The sequence below is a fragment of the Plectropomus leopardus genome, chromosome 18, assembly GCF_026936395.1.
Source record: "Plectropomus leopardus strain MGB_pleo_1.0 chromosome 18, ASM2693639v1, whole genome shotgun sequence".
Lineage (NCBI taxonomy): Eukaryota > Metazoa > Chordata > Actinopteri > Perciformes > Serranidae > Plectropomus > Plectropomus leopardus.
Genome location: NC_142193.1, coordinates 28,014,448 through 28,031,920, shown reverse-complemented (window position 1 = coordinate 28,031,920; position 17,473 = coordinate 28,014,448). Strand labels below are relative to the sequence as shown.

The window sequence follows — 17,473 nt, the reverse complement described above, 5'->3', positions numbered from 1 at the left end:
TGTATTATGTAGGATTTTCAAAACCCCCCTTGTGGGTCAGCTGTATAAAACTTCTTTCAAACTAGTACCTTTCCAGTAGTCAGATGATATTAAATACTTGCTTAATCAAAAGCTGGTTTCAAAAATAGATTTTCTTTAAAAATGTTCTAATCAGATTAATCATACCTGTCTGCACCTCAACCTTGCGTCACACCTTTCTGACATCAGTACACACAGCTTTTAAGTTCTCCACCTGCAGTGTTGGCTGATGAATGAAGCTTTTACACTACTGCCTCTCCCAGGTGTGCCACAACAGCAGTAAAAGGGAGACAAGCGCGCTGTGTGTTTACTAAACAACCCTGGGTGGGATATGTTGTCAATTTCACAAGTGCTGTTAAATATTTTAAGATGTTGATGCTTGTTCTGTGCCTGCATGTGCAAATGAGCAGGTGCTATTTCTCTACATGTCTGTAAATGTGTTCATCTCACCTGGTTTTGTATTTCATCCAAAACAAAACGGTATGACAGCTCGCTCTGAAGCTCCAAAAGCAGCTGAACTAGCACTGACAAACATAAAAACACAAAAACGCATGCATTTACACAGACGCAAACATCAAACAACAAACATTCATTAAATAAACATCACAGTTCAGTACAGCTTTCCACTTTTCTAGGAAAATATCTGCAATTCTTAAAAAGAGGAAAACTCACTTCATAGCATTTTTAAAAGCATGTATATGAATGTAATTGTTCTTAATTTAACTCTTAGAAAGTATGGTATGAAATTTGATTTCTTGTTTTCAATGTTCACAATTCTGATCCAAATATTCAAGTTCATAATAAGAAAAAACATGATTGGTCAAATTCAGATAAAAAAAAAATGTAAATAAGACATTGGTAAAATTTGATTGGTCAAAACATTCAGGCTAAATTGTCTATCCTGTCCTTGGGTAACTGCAATGTTGCTATTTGAAAATTCTTTAACTTGCATTTTTAGATACCAATCTGACCAAATTTGAGCAACCTAAATCTTTCTTTCTTTCTTTTCTGTAAAACATGATTTTTTTATTTCATCTGAATTTTTAATCAGATAAACTTTCAGATAAATGGATTTCAATGTTATTATTTCAGTGGTGTTTAAACATCAATATAAAGTTTTCAGTGGCTTTTAAGAGTTCAGGTACTCGTGTCACATATTTGTTTCCATACACTCTGATGTCATGGTATGCTACAAACAGCCCATATTATTTTGGATGTCATAGCCATAAGGAAGACAGGTACTTCTCTGGTAACACCAAAGCTCTCATTAAATTAGCTGCTTTGCATGACTGCTTAGCTGATGTTAAAGGTTCTGAAATATTCTCGGCTTGCTTTCCCCTTCTTTGTTTCTCCTCACACACACATACATTAAGGATGCATTATTTATATGGCTCAGATGAGTTTCATAATGTGTTCTTCACACATTCTCTGTGCAAAGAGCACAAGCAGTGTCAAATTTTAAGCACTCTACTAACTATTACAGCAAAGTGGTCCCTGAGGCATTTTAAGACAGCTACCATAAAATCATTCTGTCATTTGCACTTAGCAAAACATTTTTGCATTTTGAGAGACTTCGCTGCAGTGAGACAAATCCGACTGCGCGCTAAAAACAGCTAGTTCGCTGTGAGGCCAGCGTCTGACAAATCTGCATATAGCAGCCTAAACTAATCATTAAATACAAAGAGAAAAGGTACTGCACCGCATGGAAAGAATATCAACATGTGAAATGAGGTCAAAGCCTTCAAAAAATGTTAAATTTAGAAACCGCTATGTGGAGTCAACGCAAGATCACCTTAGTAACCATTATCACAGTTACAAAAAGAGTTCTTGTGTAAGTGTCTCTGAGATAAAGAGTGACTCTGTGTGTGTGTTAGTGTGTGTGTGTGTGCACTCTTACACTGTCTGCATTATAACTCCATGAGAAGTCTGTGTCTATGTTTGTGTGAGTGTAATGTGAGTAGTACACAAAGAGTATCCAAAACACAAATGGACATCTCTTCACCTTGGTCGACCTTTTCCAGAGTGGCTGGGTCCTCCACGGTGTGAAGCATCCCTAAGGACCCAAAAGTAATGACAGGCTAGAATTAAGCAGCACACACCCACTGCAATGCACTGAGGTCACACAGAGATATAATGACAAAAAGGAAGCTTGAAAATGAATACTCATACATGAAAAAGGAACAAAGTCGGTTAAGAAGTACAGTTGCATGACAAAATAGACAGCACAATTACAAAAACAAAGGTCTAGGTGAAAATACTTTACAGTTTGTACTGGAAATCGACCAATATATCAGTTTGGCAGATTTATTTGTGCAGATAGGATGTTTTACAAACTATCATTATCAGTGGAGCTTGTTTCCGTTCTTGGTCAATGGCTGTGCAGCCTACACCAGCCACAAAGAGCCATATATCACATATTTTGTATGTATTATTATTATTTAATCTTACTGTTTTTGTATTTCAGTTAATTTATAATTTGTTACTCTTGTTATAATTATTTTTGTTAGTCATTGTTCATTTTATTTTTCTGTGGGAATGTGTAACTGTATAAGGTCAAGGTCACATTTATTTATGTAGCACATTTCAAAACAACCAAGGTTGACCAAAGTGCTGTACCAAAGAACTGGGCAATATAAATAGTCATTAAAAATATTGAGAAGTAAAACAAAAAATGGACATAAAATGCAGTATATAAGGGGTTATATATACAATATTTGTACATTGATGTACATGTTTTATATGCACTTAAAATTTCAATGAAAATATTGTTTAAAAAATCATTATTATATTAGCATTTAATCATCTAGTATCGGCTGACCTCTGGTTTGTACCCAAATGTAATCTGTGTGACAGTCACAAGTGTCTTGGATCAGTTTTGCTAGTTTAGGATTTCCAAAACTTGTTTAGGATTTCCAAAACACATAACAGCAAAAAAAACATGTCATTTAGCAAGTGTGTAAGAAATTATACTATTTCTATCGGTGCATCTGCAAATACAAACCTATAAGCATGTTAAAAAAAGGAAAACCTTTAGTGGGGAAGATGAAAGGCATATTTTGTACTGGATTATGTCCTCATTGACACAACATAAAGCTCAGTTCAGCAGACCATCGCACAAGTACTGTAATGGCTCTTTTAATGCCTCGTCATATTGGTCAGAGCTTTTACCGGCTTACCACTCTGCCACATATCCTCTCACTGCACCAATTTGATTAGAGCCAAAATGTCATAATATGTTATGCTGCAATAACCCAGTGAAATTCGTCCACTGAGGAGCTAAATATCATATTCGCAGTAATATCCTCTGATGATGATGGCACTATAAAACACACTGCGGTATAGTATAAGGATTTTATAAACTAACACACCAGTGCTTTCTACCTGCAGTCTTATAGAAGACTGAGTAATTCATTGTGGTGACGATAATGTACTGGCCATGGTAGTAAAATATCAACCACAACACGGGTAGTGAAGCAACTCTCGTTGTACATTAGCATCACACAAGGTCACTGGCTTCAGTTAGTGGCTGTCATAATACTGACGAGTTTAAATGCATCCAAGATAGACACATGAGTGCTGTACCAGTTCGTCATTCATCATTGTGTTGAATTGTGTTTTGTAGCAGTATGAATGTGTTGTTGACCATTCTGCTTTTCACATAGAAAATTTGTCTGACTGGGCCTTTATATTTTAACACAGAACCAAACAACAGGGGCATCACGTCACCTCAGTGTGTGATTTTAGACAGCATCACATAATCAAAGAGGTGTGACGGTCATGACATTAAACACAACAGCATTGGACTCTAGTGATATCATATGTTTCAGCAGAGCTTTAGAAACAATAACAATGGCATAACATGGAAATCATTTAACATTTCTGTTATATGGTACTACAGACAGAAAGAGAGTGTACTGTGATTATGCCTACGACATTCAGGAAGAGCAATGAACAGAAGTTCAGCTCTATTATCTGTGGTAATCTATTTTTTTAATATAACTGTATTATGTTGAATATTGTGAATAGTTCTGCGTCTTACTGCTCAGGTAATGTGATAAAGTCTACTGTTTCCGTTGTTCAGTCTGACCTTGCAGAAGAGCGGTGATGTGACTGCAGCACGAGCACGACTTTGGACCAACCCAGTGGAGATTAGTTTAGAGAAAGAAGATTATACAAGCAAACTCAGGCCGGCAAGATGTCTAGAAAAAAACATTGCTGTCTGTGATGGTCAATATAGAATGAAGGATCTGTGCAATGCTAATTGTGTTGCCTTATATACACATACCTATTTTTATTATTCTTATATTATTACTTATCAGCCTACTATATGTAACGACAGAGAGAACTGGTGAGAGATTATCATTCTAGTCCTTCCTTCACATCCTAATCTCATGCTGTATTTATCACTATTTCTCACCCAGTAGAGAGGCTGTAAAACGCAGAGAGACTGTCTGGTCCTGTCGGAGAAGCTCTCTCAAGGACCCTGGAGAACACTTCAGCACCCCACTGATACCAGACAAGGCAAAAGACTTCCTCACCGACTATACAGCAGACAGAGAGAGGGAGAGAGATAGGGGAATGTAAGTAAAGCCTGTGCATCAGGGGAAATTAACAGGATAATCTGTTTTCCATAAATATATTGTGGTCGAGCCTAAAAAGTACCTCAGACAGAAAATGCTGGCGGCAACACACACACACACACACACACACACACAAACATATCTATACCTTAACATACAGCCAAACAGTGGATGGATTTGTACAAGGAAAGTTGCATATTCACAGGAGCAGTGTTGGGGAGTAACTAGTAACTTGCAATTACTTACAGTAATTAAATTACAAAATCTATCTTTGCTCCATCAATTGCTTTTTCTTGTCGTGGTTTGTGCTCTGCATGTCTGCATGCTACGCTAAGTTGTGTATTGTTGCTTCATGCTGCATGCATGGCTATTTTGTGCTAAAAAGCTGTATGTTGATGCTTGTTTTGTGTTGTTCTGCTATGTCTTCTAGCTTTACATAGCTTGTGTTTTGTCTTTGGAGGCCCTGTTTGTTGTAGCTGTTGTTGTCTTCATGGTGTCCTGCTGCCATCGTTATATGAATTTTATCATTTTGAAGGTTTCAAAACATCTTGCAAAATGACTACTGTTGAAAATTAGCCTTTTTTGCCTAACACTGGTAAATTTACAGAAATGTTGATTAATGTGTGTTGTCCTTATAAATACAATAAATGAAATGAAATGGAATAAATCTAACTGTAATCAGTTACTGAGAAAAAAATATGTAATTAAATAACAGGGAGTAATCAAAATGTTAGTGATTACAAAAGGGTTACTTATGAAAACAAATCCTTACAGTTTAAAGTTTATGTGTTGGGTGCCCACTAGCTCACCTGGTAGAGCAGGCACCCCATGTACAAAGGCTGTGTCCTCACTGCAACAGCCGTGGGTTTGATTCCACCCTCGGCCCCTTGCTGCACGTTATCCCCTCTCTATCTCCCCCTTTAGCAATATAGCTGTCCTGTCTAAAAAAGGCCAAAAAAGCCTCACCCACAAAAGATCTTTAAAAAAGAAAAGAGTGTATATGTTGAATAAAACATTAATTCTGCTGGTGTTCATGCAGGAACACCTTTTTTTTCACATATTTTTGGACAAGCGGATCAGCAAAGCCATTGAGACAAAATTGAGTGCAACATTTATACACCTGTTTTTAGGTCTTTTCAGCTTTATTACCCTGCATGACTTTAAGTAATTAAAATACTTACATAACTTATTACATTTAACAGAGTGACCAATAATCTGTAACCCATTACATTTCAAAGGCAACCTTCCCAACACTGCACATAGGATATAAAAACAAATTATCATATATTCCTCACCGCTATATCGTCACTGTCAATCATCTCAATGACACAGGCCACACAGAGCAGCAGCCCGCCCCCCTCTTCAGGCCCCAGGCGGCCACTCCACTTTGGGTCATGCCTGAAGTGGATCTTGTCATAGACAATATTTCCACTCATCATTTTGGCTGTTCCACCTGTCGAAGCAGAAAAAGCTTACCATGACTTATCAGATCATTTTTCAAGTATAGCAGGTGAGTAAAAAAGCTAGTTCATTTAAGTCCCACCCAGACTGAATGGGGAAACCAACTCATTGCTCTCAGTTGACTTTTTATCATTGGTGGAAAGTAACTAGATACTTTTACTCAAGTATTGTACTTCAGCACAATTTTAATTTATATTTTCTGCTACTTTGTACTTCTACTTCACTCCATCTTGGAGGCAAATATTGTACTTTTACTCCACTTCAATTATTTCATATCTTAAGTTACTAGTTACTTTACAGATAAAGTTTATACAATTTTCATGGTATGATAGCCGTCTCCAAAAAATATTACAGCATCACAGTTTTCCAGAATAATCATTACAATGACCTTTAAGGAAATTATAAATAGAAGAGCTTTTTACCAAAAATAAATAAAATGAAGTTTTATTCCTATAATTGAAATTTGAGACCTTTCTTTCAGAAAGCAAGTGTAAAAGGTCCCCCTTTTGAAGAATAACTACAACATAGGTGATATTTTCAGTCCAGTTGCATTGTTTTCAATACCAGAGATAATCAAATGTACACAGTATGATAACCATCAATTTTCATACTAAAGTATACCTTAAATCTGCTATATTTCTGTAATCTTTACTTCTAACAGAGTATTTCTGCACTGTAGTATTGGTACCTTTACTTAAGTACACAGTTTAAATATTTTTCTCTCCTTCTCAGTTATGTTTGTTAGCAAACAACACAAAAACACCTAAAAGCTGCTGTTTTACAGGATGCACTGTAAAGAATCCAACACTAAGTTTTTATAAGCTTCAGAACTAAAAAAAATAGAGTTTACCAGGTCAAAAGTGGGCATTACATTGAAGATATAGCTAATATGTATAAAGCTAAGGCTATTAAATAAGTTAGTGACTAATGTGACGAGACAAACTGTAAAGGCAGAAGCTAACTAAAGTATCTTACCTCGTGATTTGATCAAATAGTGGTAAAATATCGAAGTATTTCAGCTCTGACCACTCAGTGGGGTCATAATTTCTCCAGTATAAGCCAAAAATAACCTTATCTTTTTCTCTTTGGTAGATACAGGGGCTAAAATAATCATTTAACATGCTGATATCTAATGTTTTTAGCTAGCTACAGGCACTTTGTTAGCCGTCTATTGTTTTCCTCTGCGCATGTTTTTCAGATGCGCTTGGGCTGTCTGTTGCTAGCTTAACAGCTAAGCTAGCTAGCTAAATAATAACTCCTCAAGAACAAATCTAAGTTCTACAATCAAGTTTCCTAAAAACACCTGGGTATCGATAACGCTATCACGTCAAATACATTTATTAAAGTCAACATACTAACCGTTAAATTCATAAGTCGCGTGGCACAGACAGAAGCCCTCCTGAGCTTTTTAAATGATGCAGCTTAAGCTTTTTTTACGCCTTCTTATCAAAACTTTATTAACAACTTTCCGAAATACAAAAACAAATATAATGCCAAGAATACAGGAGGTCTGCAAACATTTTAAACATTATGTTATCATAGTATGTAGTATGTAAATAGTTAAGTAAGATCAAGTAAAATATAAATTGAAAATTGTAAATAATCTCAGATGACGTAATATAAAACGAAGGCTTTTCATTTGTACTCTAATCTCCTCAAATGTATTTTTAATAATCTTTTTTATACACTGGAAATAACTTTCTTTTTAATTCATATATTTATATTGTAAGAAACTCAGTGAAAAAAAATGTATTAAATGTGAAAAACGACATAACTTTTCCAATCTGCTATTTCAGTGTCATTCTATAAGACATTTAGGGTATAATAGGGTATAATCATTTTATGCTATTACTCCTTAATTCTTAATTCCCATGCAATAACTGATTGCTAATAAACGTTTAAAATGGGGCTTATAGATCCCATTTTTGGGAAAAAGTTTTGGATCACATAGGGAGGTGGTTGGATACAATGGTACAATGGAGGGAATCTATGTTAGAAATTGTGTCATTCGAACACATGTTGGCTAGGGTCACAATCCCAAAGAGACACAAAACCACTAAAGGTGACATTAAATTACCTTCAAGAGATACAAAAAATGACTTTGAGGAGACAAAAAGACACATTAAACAACAACCATTTTCAAACAAAACAACAAGCCTTTTGCATATCTTTGACCAGAGGCCTGTTGTCTGATATTGTCTCATAGATGTGAATATTAACTTAATGAACATCGATGTAATCGGGGCAAAGGCTGTACAAACTTGACATGAACTTATTTCATAAATCATAAACTTCTCATGGACATGCTGTATTTGCCATACTAACACATTCAGACCTTTTTGTATTGACATATACTGCGTGAGTGGCCACTTACATTCCACATTTCTTCTCAAGGGTTTGTTACTCCATTTATTCAAAAGTGCTGCCAAAAGTCTGAGTGTATAAAAAGTCTCTAAAGTCCAAGGGTAGGCTGATATCTTGCTTTTGAGCATAAGGCATACATTATCTTCAAAATGATGTATCAGCATCAATTTAACCTCCGGGGAATGTCATCGCTGAATAATACACTGTGAGTATACGGTGGGATGCATGAGTTTGTTTGCAGTATCATTTAGCAGTGAAGGCCACAATTTGGTTATCGCCATGACAACAAAAGCCTCTCGGCAACTGAGCAACTATCAGATGATAGGAGTGTGGGGGCGAGTATCAGCCACTACCAACATGTCAATTTGTAATCGCTCTCTAGTTCTCCTTAAACAGAGTTCACAGCACATCAAAATCGTGCGTGACATAGAGTGCAGCCAGTTCAGCTTCGTCTCAGTGTGAGTTTCTGTGTGACAGTGTGGATGAGTGTGCACAGGTGTGGGGTAATCAAATAGCCTCTCAGTGTGAAATGTGTGTTGCCTTTGACAAATTGGAGGCAGTGTGTTTACAAGACTGTGTGTGCAGGAAGTGGTCAAAGCCTCGTTTGGCTGCCTGAAAAGAGTAGCAGACCTTTGACAAGCAGGTGGAAAATGTTTGTTTCCAAAGTCTCCATTTGTGCTTGGACAGGAGCTAAATCCATCAGTCTCAGCGCTTTATTGGCTGCTGTGAGAGATATAAACCAACAGAGAAAGAGACAGAGAGCCTCTCTCATCGCTCAGGTTGGAGCCGAAGCGCATCTGTCAACTTTATTTGACAACTATCTCACACAGACAATTCTTCGGGGACCAATAAAGCACAGAGACAAATGGATGCAGCTTCTGTCCACGCATAAGTGGAGACTTAACATGCAAGCATTTCTCACATCATTACTTGGTCTAAGTTCCTTTTTCTCTCATTTGGCTTGATATATCTTGAACCACTTCCTGTGTATAACCCCTCCACACACGCACGCACGCACGCACGCACGCACACACACACACACACACACACACACACACATAGTACTGATTCTATTCCAACACTCTTACATACAGCAGTCATCACTGGGGGCGTCGAGCAATACCCTAAATATAGCGCCATACCTTTTTCCATTCACCAACCCACACTTCTGCTTGCACTATCATTACGTTTCCAGTGACAACGACATTTACAGGTCATGCACGAGCCTCCATGTTTTTTGTAAAGGTAATAATGAAAACTGTCAATGTGATTATGGCTCTACCCTTATGGAAAGCTTGACAAACATATTGCCGGACTGTGTTGTTATATGAATATGTTTAACTGCTTAAAAACAACAGAAAGTTTGCTGTTAATACAACACTTAAACTACTTCTATTGTGTTAGAAAGACTAGATATCAATGCATTTTAGGGACAAATCATGTCTGTTAATTGTACTACAGTGATATTAAACTTATGGCCCATGGGCCAAATCTGGCCCCTGATAGTGTGCTGGGTGGCCCCCTAACCAATTTCTAATTTACAATAAAAATAAAGTGATTCACACTGAGGATTGTTATTGTCATTGTAATATATACATTAAAATACATGTCAAAATGTAAGCTGAGGATCCCCTGCATCCCCTGACAGACATCCTAGCTAAGCCCAAAATGTCCTAAAATCCTAAAAACGTCCCAAAATCCTAGAAACATGTTAAATCCTAGAAATGCCCTGATTTCCGAGAAACATCCTAAAATCCTAGAGAAATGTTAAGTTCTACAGATACCCTAAAATCCTAGAAACATCCTAAATCTGACAAATATCCCATAATCTTCAAAATTCATTCTGTTTTGGTACAGGTTAACAGTGCAATGTCAAAACTACTTTGTTACGATTACCAACAGTTGCATTTTTTTTTTTTACAAACTTATGTTATCAAATAAGATTTTTTTAAAAAGCATTCATTTAAAAAAAAAAACCATTATTTTAATTTCAATTTTAATTTGTCTTTTGATTTATGTTTTTACTTTGTCTTGATCCTGCATTATGTTATTATTAATATTCTGTGTTTACTGGTTTTATGTTTCAAATTGTTCTTACTTTTATTGGTACAGGTTTTTATTTATTTAGTTATCTTCATTTCTTATTATCATCTGTCTTCTTCGTAATATATTTCACTTCGAGTCTCTTGTTTAAATATTAGAATTAGACCTTAATTTTTGTCTGGCCCCAGTTTGGCATTATTGTTTGCCTTATAGTTATATTGCCACAACAAGAACCCCTTTGCCTTGTTTGTCAAAGCACTTTGTAAACTCTGTTTTTAAATGTGCTATATAAATAAAGGCAATATTATTAATAATAATAACAATAATAATAATAATTTTGTAAATATCTTATACTAGATTACGCTGCTGTTAAAATGGCATTTGATGAAGGGTGCATCATGACTTGTTAAGGACTCGAAACTTAAAACACATTGACCTGGAGCTTGAGTTGGGACTTGTAAGTCTTCTCGGGATTTGAAAATGAATGACTTGTTCCCACCTTGGAGTCTGCAAATATCATCCTGAAATCTAAACCTTAACCTTTAACCTGATAATAATAATAATAATAATAATAATAATAATAATAATAATAATAATAATAATAATAATAATAATATTCGTATTCTTCTTGTTATTATTGTTATTGTTGTTGTTGTTATTGATAACACTTATTTCTAGTTATTTTCTTTTCAGTTACTGAGAATTTAGAAGAGATTTTACATTAGATTTTAAAAGAGGAAGAGGGCGGAACAAGGCAGACCTGTGTGTATGTGCGCGCGCATGTGTGGGTGTGTATGCGTGTGTGTGTGAGTGGGAGAGGCGGCAGACGCTCACTCGGGTGTAACGTTCAGGTGCGCTTCACCCTCAGAGGTGGAAACTCCTGTGGTCGGTACGATGGATTATATTTGACTATTTAAAACATGCTGAAGCTCCGGTGCAGCGTTGGAGAAAAGGCCGATTAAAGTGAAAGTTAAAATTTAACGGTAAGAAATTCAAACTCTTAACGGATATCACTTCATGTTCATACCGGGCGCAGTTTTCTTTAACTTGTCCAAATGCACAGACCTCAGTGCTTCACTTTGTTAACTATGGGCATGTAATAGCTTACTTATAGTACTTTTCTGGTGGTGTTTGTCTACGGATTTGCACAAAGTTTTGCAGCGACAGTATCAGGGGAGACTGGGGTTGGTTGGCAGACTTTCCACTCTTTGCCTCACTTCTTTGTCATTATTTATGTTAGAACGAAAAGTTAGGGTCTCAGACATAAATAAATACGTTTTAATGTACACAGATATTCTTAAAATTGGGTGATATGTGATTAAAGTCAAGTTGTGCAAAACGCCACATCAGATGGTTGTTTGGCACAGTGTCAAAATGCTATGGGAACATTTGGAGCAGCACTTTTCCAGTATCTAATCCTGTTTTATGATACATTTAGTCCATTTAAACTCTCTGTACTATAAAACTGAAATCTCACCCTCACCAAAAAAGTTTCACGTTTTAACAATTCAGAGCCTGTGTTTATTATTTATTTATTTGCAGTTGTTAAATAGTTTTTATTTAAGGTTCGGTTTTTATAATCTCATCTTTTTATTGGTATTTATGACATATTTAACACTTGATTTAGCACTGCAGCACTTTAATTGTTTTACTTTTTGTATTTTATCTTTTTATCACTTTGTCATGTTTTTATTCTGTATGTTGTCTGTGGTGTCTAAAAACTGTGTCGAATGGATGCCTTTCACCCTATACTAAAGGAAGGTTTTTATGAGACATTTTTGTTTCTGTGATCTTCAACAGACCAGAAAACAGTTGTGCAAGCCAACCCTAGTCTCCCTGATCTGACATTTGTTTGATAGGGGTACAATAGGTTTACAGTGTTGGGGAAGCTACTTTGAAAACTTTTGGAGCTACTTAATACTGGAAAAAGTTGCATAACAAAAAGGCTTCCCGAGGGAGACATCAGGTTATTAAAGCTGCTAAGAGAAAGAAATCGTAACTACTTTGTAAAAAAATTATCATATTGACAATAAACAAGTGATATGAAATTATAACACAACATAAAAAAAGTCACGTCATCAACAGCTTTTCAACGTCTTTTGTTGGCAGAGACAAAATTTAAAGTCCATGAGGTTACATCTCTAGGAGTTTATTAACTCATGACGCTGTGTAAATACCAAAGAAGCACAAAAATAGCCCCGTTCATAATGATGGACTTCCTGTTGGGTTTTGGGTATGTCTCCAAGAGACTTTTATTTTGGTTTGATACAGTATTATAACAATATATAAAAAAGGCCCATTGCCAGCAAAAAAATTAACCTTATTTGAGTTTATTGCAAAAAGTGCCCACTAGTTTGCGTCATACATGAACCAAAAACAAAAAATATTGCACTATTAGGGTTGGAAAATAACTTTTTGGTCACCTACAACTGTGGCTGGAGGATTTCAAAATCCACCAGTCTTTCTATTGATTGTTTTTTGGCTCTTGAGTGAAGCAAAATTTTTAGCCACTTGCACGTCTGACCCTGCCACTGTTTTTGAGAAAATGCAAGGAATGTTAGCTTTGGTTTTGTATTTATACAATGTCCATCAGTCAGACACCTGTCTTCAAGAAACTAGAGTCCAGGTGGGGGTACTGCACCAAGCAGGATTACTCAGCTAGCCAGGTAACTTCTAAAATAACATGCAACAACTTATCTGAGCATGTTAGTGAATTGCAATAATCAAAACTTGATAAAGTGTGGTCAAAAGGGGGTTCAAATACTGTTGAAAAGCAATGACATGACTTTTTTAAAAACATAATTATTTCTTTACTTTTATGTCCTAAAATTGCAATATGGGATAAGGGATTGCAATATGAAAATATGTCTTATATGAGGAACAATTTTTTTGACAAGTTCAGCTGTAGTTTGTCATTATTAACATGGCATGGTTAACGACTTGAAACCTCAACAAATTGGCTCAATTTCTTCTGAAAACATGGGAAGAAGTTACATGTGAGTTACAAGAAATGTCAATCTATCCATATATATATATATATATATATATATATATATATATATATATATATATATATATATATATATATATATATATATACACACAAAAAAGAGGAAAATTAAAAATAAAAAATAAGATATTAAATATATTTTTAAAAACTGATAGAATAATAATAATAATAATAATAATAATAATAATAATAATAATAATAATAATAATAATAATAATAAGGTTTAGTGGGTATTTTTTTCCATATTTTTTATTATATTAACTTCTTATAATTTCTCTTCCTCTCTTTCTTTTCAAAAACGGATTAATTTATTTTTGTCACCTTTTCCTGATTTCTTGCAATTTTTGGAACATTTCTTTCCAAGTTGTCGTTGCCTTTTGAAAAGAAGTCAAATTAATTTGCTTCGGTTTCAAAGGTTTAAATGCATGTGAAAGTCATCTGAACAAAAGCAAACTGATCAATCTAGGTTTCAAGGGCTTAACAGTTATTGCATACTGTTCTTTTGTTGCTCCTTTAACTATGATGATCTGTAAATTGCCTTTTATGTTGACCTCCTGTTGCCTGTTGCAATGTCTGTGTGTCCTTAAATAAGCTAGTAGACACATTACTGCAGTGTACAAAATGCGTTTTTGGAGGCAAAGTAGGATACTGTCTGATAACCTTTAAACGTAACATCCTTCGTGGTTTATTTGCACAAATTAATGTACTGCATCACTTCCTGTGGGACAAGAAATATTAGTCATCAGATGTTTCCATGCACATCTGAACCTGTGAGCCACAGCATTTAGCAGAATGACAAAACAGAAAGTCTATTTGCAAACATGCAACAGCACACTTAAGTCTCTGCATATGGGCCACAGTACCGAGATAAAAAACCCCAACATAGCCACAACCTTCGACACTGACATGCAACAAAACCACAATGAATCTATTGTATATGTCTGCTCATGGCTTCTTTTAACAAGCTCACATATCCCCTCAGCTGCAATATCAGCACAGTTTGCAAACATGTTTTTCTTCTCCTCCTCCCAGGTGTTTTGCCTCGTCTTATCTTTGCGCTGCCTAAAAAAAGACAAAGCTTATCTCCTCGCTCAACTGTTCCATCAGCACTTTCCACGGCTGATGTAAGACATAATAAACAAACAAGGGAAAACTGCACCAATAACAATGGCTGGTATATATTACACAACAGGCCCGCATCCCCACATACATATATAAGCTACTGTGCAGGCGAGTTAGACAGTGAGGTAGCATAGCATTGTGTCATGTGGCGTCGTTGTGGCGAGAGCCCTCATATTCTGTCCTCAGCTAGCACCAGCCAAGGGAGTATTCACTTTCACGCAAGGACAGTGGACTTGACTTGATGGAGATTCAACTCCAAAAAAACACTGAAATTTGAGGCTTTCTGTGAGATGGGAAAGTGGTGCTGAGAGAGAGAGATGACAGAGAGGATAGAGTCTGAGTATCCCCTGCTTTACCAAAGATGCTCTTCAGATCTGAATGCTCGGGGCATGACGTAAACCGAGGCGACGTTAAAATCAGTCCAAACTGTAGGGCTGTGAAAAGAGAGTGGAGAGAGAGAGGGAATGAGAAGAAAGACAGTGACAAATGAAAGACTTGCTGACTGAAGAGAGACCATGCCAGACTGTATTTTGCTCCAAGTGTTGAAAAAGAAAACATGACTGCGAGACAGATTTTCGGGCTCAAAAGTGACTGATAGTGATGATGAAAAGACGATGGAATTGATAATGAACCATCATTACTGTAGTGGCGATGATGGATTTTCTATCGCCAAGCTGATGATATGAGGAGATTCGCATTTATTATGGGGAAAGAATTTTGGCTCTTCTGCATGAGACTGCTTTTCTCTAGTTAATTAGATTGATGGGTCGGTCGCTTTGTGTGCCGCGAGACTCCATTCAGAGCGAATAAAACCTGCGTCACATAATAGCGAGTAAAAAGAAGAACAAAAAGGGAGAATAGTAAGAGGCACAAAAATAAATGCTTCAAGGCATTTTTCATCTACTGTGTACAGGCATTGTAACTTTTATCCATTTATCCACCCACACAACAGCACTACTCAGCACAGCCTATACTCACCCGTCAAGTCGGCACAAAATTGCCTTTACTGTAGAAGAATCTGTGTGAGCCTGGCTGTATTTTCTGTTGTTTTTTGTTATTTATTTCTCACTTCATTCTGCTCCATACACTCCTCCAGGTTTCTAATGACTTGCACCTTTTCTCACACTCTCCTCATTCTCCACAAAGTTGTAATTTTAAGCCTTTGTGCTTGCAATAGTTAGGGTTGTTTGTCCATACTTCCATACGATTCTCCTGATTGCAATATCTCAAGAGCGGTTTTAGGGAATTTGTTAGAATATGACTCTTAACATTCACTTAGTCTTGTGGATGAACTGATCAGAATGAGGTGATGAAAGGTCAGAGTCACTGTGACCTTGCGTCCGTCTTATTCTCGTGAAGGCAATATCTGAAGATAGTTTCCTCAAATTTGGCACAAACGTCCACTTGGACTCAATAATGAACTCACTTGAATTTGGTAGTCTTAGGTCAAAGTCACAGTGACCTCGTCTGTCTCATTCTTATGAATGCAATATCTTAAGAACACCTCATGGGATTTTTTTTCAAATTTAGCACAAACGTCAAGTTAAACAAAGTGATAAAATTATAAGATTTCTGTCGTATAAGGTCAAGGTCACTGTTAACTTGCATTCATCTTGTGAGCATGATATCTCAAGAACACTGCCAGGTATTTTTTTTTTCTAATTTGGCACAAAATTTCACTTGGACTCAAGGGTGAACTTGATCAGATTTTGGTAGTCGTAGGTCAAAGGTCAAGGTCACCATGAACTTGCATCCATCTCATTCTTTTGAACATGATATCTCAAGAAGGCCTTAAATAAGTTTCCTCAAATTTGACACAAACGCTCACTTGGGCTCAATGATGAACTGATTAGAATTTGATAGTCAAAGGTCAAGGTCACTGTGACTCATAACGCAAGAACTCATTTGCTAAAAATTCACACAAATGTCTAATAGTATATAATGATGATGTGATAACATTTATTTCCAAGTGGTTAAAGGTCAACTGTGACATCATAAAGATACACATGACTCATGACCATGACTCAGCAGAAACAGGAGGGGAGACATTTGGTCAGATACTAAAGCTAGGTATTCATGTTTTCACAGACAAGGATGTAAACTGTAAGTGTAACCTGACTGGTGCATGGAGGCATACAACTACATGGCAGTAATTCTAGTTTCTATTTTAAATGCTACTTTTCCCATCACGTCTTCCCTTTCTGTGTCTCTCAGGTTGGGGGATCCTTATTTTTTTGTACCTGGACTAACCAAAATCCCTCACACAACTTCTTCGACTTTCTTCATTCTCTCCAGCTATCTCCTATCTCCCTCTCCTGTCATGTCCATGAGGAACCCACCCCAGCGCCGGCGCTCTCTGGGTCCTGTCTCACCCAAACGCATCTATAGAAACCTGTCCGTCAGACTGAGGGGTGGAGAGTCATCGGTTGCCACGGAAACAGACACACCTAAACACCTCAGCAAGTCTGCAGATGCTGTAAGTTATTTGGGTGTTATTTTTAGGGCATTTTGGATGAAATGTTTTCCTGTCCTCTGCCAGGGTTTCCTTTTAATGCTTACTCACTGGCAATAGTGCCCCAGGGATAAGGTTTTTCTGGAGGCCAACACGAAAACTAACGTCTCTCTGGTTTTCTGGTTGAAAAGCCCTCAGGATTTAACCATTGGATTTTGGATCATTGCAGAAAATAAGCTCTGTGGTAATCAAATGTTTATATTATTTACACGTTAAAAACACCACTTTTGGGATTGTCATAGTCATAGTTCAAAACATGAAAGTAATTGAAACCTGATTGAAATAAGTTTTCTAGTGCTGCGCTCAGACACCGTTCACAAGCTATTTGACATTTTGAAACCTGAGAAAATTGGTTTTGCAAAC

At 36.5% G+C, this 17,473-nt stretch overlaps 2 protein-coding genes across 7 annotated transcripts in view; one reads left to right on the top strand and one right to left on the bottom strand.

Annotated features, from left to right (window-relative positions):
- The window catches only part of mei1 (meiotic double-stranded break formation protein 1), a 105,689-nt gene that overhangs the window by 75,216 nt on the left and 13,000 nt on the right, over positions 1-17,473 (bottom strand). For 4 of the 6 annotated variants that reach the window (XM_088091219.1, XM_088091215.1, XM_088091220.1 and 1 more), the window contains 5 exons: positions 14,955-15,032; positions 5,894-6,051; positions 4,436-4,559; positions 2,021-2,071; positions 469-542 (listed from right to left, as the gene is read on the bottom strand). In XM_088091219.1, coding sequence (XP_087947345.1) covers positions 469-542; positions 2,021-2,071; positions 4,436-4,559; positions 5,894-6,037 — 393 coding nt within the window. In that variant the 5' untranslated portion in view covers positions 6,038-6,051; positions 14,955-15,032. Of the gene's footprint in view, positions 1-468; positions 543-2,020; positions 2,072-4,435; positions 4,560-5,893; positions 6,052-7,418; positions 7,518-14,954; positions 15,033-17,473 lie in introns of those variants that run through there. The other 2 variants (XM_088091218.1, XM_088091216.1) reach the window with 2 other exon arrangements.
- Positions 11,283-17,473, top strand: part of LOC121956304 (ankyrin repeat and fibronectin type-III domain-containing protein 1) — a 30,371-nt gene continuing 24,180 nt past the window's right edge. The window contains exons 1-2 of the mRNA XM_042504447.2: positions 11,283-11,449; positions 16,894-17,074. Of these exons, the coding sequence (XP_042360381.2) occupies positions 16,919-17,074 (156 nt within the window). The 5' untranslated portion in view covers positions 11,283-11,449; positions 16,894-16,918. The remainder of the gene's footprint in view (positions 11,450-16,893; positions 17,075-17,473) is intronic.